The sequence below is a fragment of the Arachis duranensis genome, chromosome 1, assembly GCF_000817695.3.
Source record: "Arachis duranensis cultivar V14167 chromosome 1, aradu.V14167.gnm2.J7QH, whole genome shotgun sequence".
NCBI classification, from domain to species: Eukaryota; Viridiplantae; Streptophyta; class Magnoliopsida; order Fabales; family Fabaceae; genus Arachis; species Arachis duranensis.
Window position 1 is genome coordinate 415231 of NC_029772.3, and position 5890 is coordinate 421120.

The following is a 5890-nucleotide window of genomic DNA, read 5'->3' on the forward strand; positions in this document are numbered from 1 at the left end:
TTATTTATTAAAAATAAATAAATATTATTATCATGTATTACTCAAATCAATAGTGGGGCGCTTAGCATTTTCGAGTGAAGACTCAAGTGAATTTTCATTAAACACAATTTATAATAAGTTATGTGAAATAAATTATACGTAATACCATACACTTTCATTTTTCTTCAAAGAAAGTGTTGAAATGTTTACAAATACCTATTATATATGAATTAAATAGATATTTCTAACATTTGTTTTTAAAAAATAACATATAGTTTTCCAAATTACAATTCATTTCTTTTTCTTTTTTTTTTGATGATACAATTTATTTCTTTCTATTTTGACGAAAACATCTTTGGGCTGATAGCCTGATATGAAGTATAAAGTCTCTACTTTCTTTTTTTTTACAGTGCCAGGCCCACAAAGGGCCCAAAGCACAATAAACGATGAACCATCCCAGACCCACCCGACCCGGAGAACAATCCCCATCAGTTCCCTTGTGCGCCGTTCTTGCTAAGGTTGCCAATGAAGCTCGAACCCTCTCTGCTGTTACCATGTTAAAGCATAGGTCAACATTCTCACATTGGTGAGGTATCATTGCAAATCAATATGCCCAATTCACAGAGTGCTTGATCATATAGTTTCCTTCCATGTCTCTACTTTCTTTTCTTCAGCGTCCCTAATGTTTCAAAAGTTATTTTGGGATTCTTTTTTGTTTTTCCTCCATCTAAAAGCATGTAGCATTTAAAAAATAGACAAAAACACTAAAAAAGTGTAATAATGTTCAATAAATATATCCAGCATTTTACGATTATCTATTTAATAGACTAATAAATATATAATTTAGAATGTTTTGAATTAACCTTTTATATACGTGTCACTTTTACTATGGACACTAAATATTAAAAATTATTATTAACAAAAAGATGATAATAAACCAATAATATTATGTCTATCTAATATCATTTTAGTTTTATAAACGCTAAACAATTTAACATTAGATATAATAACTTTCTAAACCAGATCTAGCACAGGTGCTTATTTTTCTTTTTTCTAATTGCGTACTGTCTCGGCCTTCTAAAATTTACCGGATAGATCTTCTCAAATTTTTTTAACACGAGAGAATAAAGTGTGATTTTTCACCATTAATTTTATAAATAAAATAAAAAATAAATATATAAAAAAATAAAGAGTTAGACTAAGCAATTAACACATCTAATTTTTTCTCCATTGGAGAGGAACAGCTCTCGTGACAGTGCGCTTTCTAAATTTGTAATTTAAATGTTCCAAAACAGAAGGTTTTAGACTTTGTTGTGCAATCTCTTTTTCCCCTTTATTTGTGATTTTGGATTTATAATTTCGAACATTTGAATATAAAGATTTTTTTAAATGTTCCAAACATAGTTTAAGAAGTTTGTAAGTACAAAATTTAAATCTCACCTCCCCATCTCGCAAATCTATTCTCTTTTTTTTTGTCTTCTATCTTTTTTGGTAATTTTGGTTTTGCTAGAGTCACCATCGCCTGCAGACTGCAGTGGCCGACAAGGGACTGCTAGCAAAGGATGAAGCAGCGGTTCTGGTAATAAGGCTGTGGTGCTATGGTTCTAGTAGAAAAGGAAGAAGAGATAAGTAAAATCAAAGTGTGAACTTGGAAATGAAAATAAAATTTCAAAAATTAGCTAATTATTATCAGCTAAATGTTAATTTCGTAATTAGAATCATAATTGATATGCTACGGGTATACATCTTAATATATAAAACACACTCATGAACAACACAGTATATGAATTATTCCATCTACCTGTGTACTGCACCCAACCTGGAGTTTTAGAATTTCTTTTTTTCCAAATCTGAAACAAGGATCAAACTCTCGATTCTTAGTTAAAAGACGATGAGTCTACTCTACTCGACCACCCTATCAGAGTTAGTTAAATGCATCCATTTAATAGTTCATACCCCCGCAAGCAAGGGTAATAATTAACTGGGTTTCTATGAATAAAAATCTCTGTTTTTATGCCTCTTCTGTGTGTATCTCTTCAATCTCATACATCTTTCATTCTTCTGTCATTCAATGCACAGTTGGAGTGCGAATAAAGAGAAACTGCCATAATGGGAAAAAATAAAGCCATGTTAACAAATATTAAAACAAAATAGCAAATACCATGGCAACTACTTTCTTGAATACCTCAAATGATTTCCCTGATCGTTCATATTCTAGCATGCTTAGTGCAACTTGACAGCTTTCAGAGACAAGAGGCTCCGGATCCGCTGTAAACTCCTCAAGAAGGGCTACACTTTGGTCATCTAAAGGATACAGCAAAAGAACTTTGTTAGGAACTTCAAATGTAAATGAGGGCATTTAAATGCTTAGCAATAAACTAACTAATATATGTCCAGTGGGTTAGCTTAAAAAAAAACCACCTTATTATAAAGATAATGAGATTAAATTAAGCTTCTCGAGTTAAGCCCAAAGTCGTCCTGAAATTGACCGCTTGTACTAAAATAGTCTCTGAGATGTGAGATCTCAATTACATCAATTATGTACCTGAGATTCGCAAATATGCCACCTTAGTTCCTAATGGCGTGATAAGTCACTTAATGGAAACATGATGCATTTTTGCCAATCTGAGAGACATAATTGATACAATTAGAATCTTAGGAACTAAGTTAGTGCACACGGCCAATCTGATGGACCACTTTGAGACTTAACTCTAAGTTTCTCACAAAGAGACTGTAAATTAGACTTGAGCTTAGCTTATACATAATATAGACTAGGGAACAGCCATAAATTAGCAGCAAAACTGTTGGAGAAAAAGTATATACTATTCATCTGTTTATTGTAGAATTTAATTAAGAGACTAGTGGCTAGAAATCAACTGCTAACAGAAAAATATCCCATCAATATTCCAAGAAGATAATAAAGGTTTTGACTTTTGGCTAGAAAATGCTTTACATTTCAAAGTGATTTCATGTAGTAACAGTAAGATGCTTCTCCAAAGTGAAGGAGATTATCTATATCTTTTCCAACTCGAACAAGTAACTTGTATGATATTTTAGTTTGCATAAATTGTCTCAAAATCTTGCGAATCACTTTGACTATAACTAGCAAGTATTGCCAGTTGAATGGTACAAGAAGCATTATTCAACACTGTCACATTTTTCCTTAATCTATTCTATGACCTGAATGAGAATGAGGTTATTTTTCACCAGTCACAACACGGATGGACAGAAGCATTAAAAAAAGTAGAATTTGCAATCTAAATTCACTTGGACTGCTACTATTTTCTCCTTGCTTCTATATCAACATATGAATTTCATATAGTATATGATATTATTGCACTTCTACAGACATACATGGCATCACAAAGATCACACTCCTTTAACATATTGATTACCATAGTGCCTAAAAGATATCACAACATTTAGTTTAATAATATTTGGTTTCAATACCTGCAATTGACCCAAGAGCTTCAGCAGCTTCATGTCTAACCATTGGGTGCTCATTCACATCTTTAAGTATGTTGGATAGTGCAGCTGAAGCAGCTTTGTCTTGCAACTGACCCAGAACATACGCAACCTAAAAATTGCCAAAAATATAGGCATTGGCATTCAAATTATAAAAGAATATTTGGGCATACTCAAACAAAACAAAATGTACAGAAAAAGAAAAACAAAGAAAAGAAAGTGTACTCATCAAACCTCATGACGTAAAAGAGCGCTTTTTGAACCCAATGAATCGATAATAGCAGCAACAGCTTCCTCTCCACCATCATTTCTAAGAGCAAAAAGAGCTGCATATCTCTCATACATCCCTTTTTCTTCATCCAGAAGTATTTCCCTGATTTGATTAAGAAGAGTTAGCAAACCAACTATCTAATGTTTAGTTACACAGGCTCTATCCATTAGCATGAACCGGACAAACCTCAATTGTTGTACCGAGGTACAGGAGCATGCCGGTGCAGCTGGATCGACTGACTTAAAAGGTGAAATATCATTTGTAGACAAATCATCACTATTTCCAGCATCTTTTAAATGCCGAATACGTTCAAGAGCCAACTCACAAGTTTCGCGGACCTCCTGAGCCGGATCTAAATCCAAACAACTCTTCAACAGGGGAATGTTACCATATGAACCAATAGCACCAAGTGCTTCAGCTGCCTATGCAGTTACAACAAACACAATGCTCTTAAAACTGGAACAATTTGCAAAAACAAGAACAAGAACAAAGAGCAGGACTTCGTGGAAAGTACCTCATGGCGAACAATTGGATGCAAAGCATTTGGCCCAGCGCAAATGCGGCTTCATGTGCCAACAAATTTGATGAATCTCTCGTGGCTGCAAAGTAAAACTAGCTCCAATCAAAACATTCAAAACAGCATGGAAGTTCATACGGTTCATTTTCTTTTAGGGCACCAATTTTCCCAAATTTAGAATACGACAAGTATTTCTAATAAAGACCAAAACAAAGCAGATTATTGTAATTCCACAACAAAACAGAAATTACTTGCATAAATAAATAAATAAGCACAAACCGAGAATGAGGGCGTGGCGAGGGGCTTGTCCTTTGAGGTTGCGAAGAGAGAAGAGAGCTCTGAAGCGGTCAGAGATGGGTTGCGTGGAATCCAGCAACAAGTTGCAGAGGAACTTCTCGGTGTCCTTTGACGAAGTGAAAACGGCGACGTCGGAGGAAGCCATCATGGATACAAAGGAAGCTTGATGCTTCTCTTCCAAAGACCAACGTCGAATCGGATTCTCGCAGTAGCAGACAGTCACACACAGAAGACACAACTTTTTGAAAGCTTTTCACCTGTTTAGTGTACTTTTTGGAATATGACTATTCCATTGTTTGTAACCAACCAGGTTTAATATAAAAAATACAAATAGTCTCATAGTCTATATTTAAGAAAACAAATTTTGTGGACATTCACAAAGAGAGTGTATGGTAGGCATGCAACCCTTACATCTTTTGGGAAGTTTATTTGATTTGAAATTGAAAATGTCTTTTTTATCCAAATTAGCTTCAAGCTAGTTTGAGTAGATATATATTAAAATTGTATTATTGGGTGAGTTAAGCTGATGATTTTATTGTAAGTTATGAATCACATACACATTTTAGACACGACATTTATCGACATTCCTTTGATACGCGTGTTTGTTTGTTCAATTGTGTCTTAATAAAAAGTAAAAAAAAATTTCTTCGAACACGCTTAAACACACCTAAATACCATCACGTGTCAGCGTATCCAGTCTTATTCTTAACATATATTCTTGAAATAAATTTAGATATAGTATATATTATTAGAGAAAGTATAGGAAATTAATGAAATATTTGTACAATGTGTACAATGAAGATTTAGGAATGTCCGATTCAGTATTAGAGATATAATCATTAATGTTACTTTTTTCCATCAACTGAAACTTTTGGAATGAGTAGTATCATGACATGGTATGAGATGTTCATTATCCTAGTACTCGGATAGTTATTTATTTTTTAACTTAATAGCCTATTGTGCCATGACTCATTATTATTTATTAAAATAAAAAATATTTTAAATACTTGATATAATTAAAATAAAATATTAAAAATAATTAAAAAAAATAATTTATATTTTAATATTAATAAAATATCAAAATGTCATTACGATTTATCTTGTTTTAATATTAAAAGTTTGGTGTTCCTTTGGTCTTTTTTTCTTGAATTTTAAATTCTTTAAATTTTTAAATCTTATTTTATTTTGTTTCTTTCTCTTAATTTTTTCTTTCCAATTTTTTAAATTCAAAATCTTTTATTGACTTTTTTTTTAATTTTCGAAATTTTTAATTATTATTTTTTTATTTTTTTATTTATTTTTTACTTTAACAAAAAAATGTAAACATCCTCTCTTTAGATTCTTGCATTCTTGTTTCTTTA

The 5890-nt window shown here is 32.3% G+C and overlaps 2 protein-coding genes across 2 annotated transcripts in view; both read right to left on the reverse strand.

Annotated features, from left to right (window-relative positions):
* Positions 1 to 5890, reverse strand: part of LOC107482835 (probable disease resistance protein At5g66900) — a 21938-nt gene that overhangs the window by 7041 nt on the left and 9007 nt on the right. The gene's annotated exons all lie outside the window — the stretch shown is intronic.
* On the reverse strand, positions 1646 to 4822 carry LOC107488159 (deoxyhypusine hydroxylase). The gene is given in 8 exon segments (XM_016109192.3): positions 1646 to 2080; positions 2165 to 2283; positions 3430 to 3556; positions 3679 to 3817; positions 3902 to 4137; positions 4230 to 4255; positions 4258 to 4314; positions 4512 to 4822. Coding segments are annotated over 8 exon segments (903 nt in total). The 5' UTR covers positions 4678 to 4822; the 3' UTR covers positions 1646 to 2047.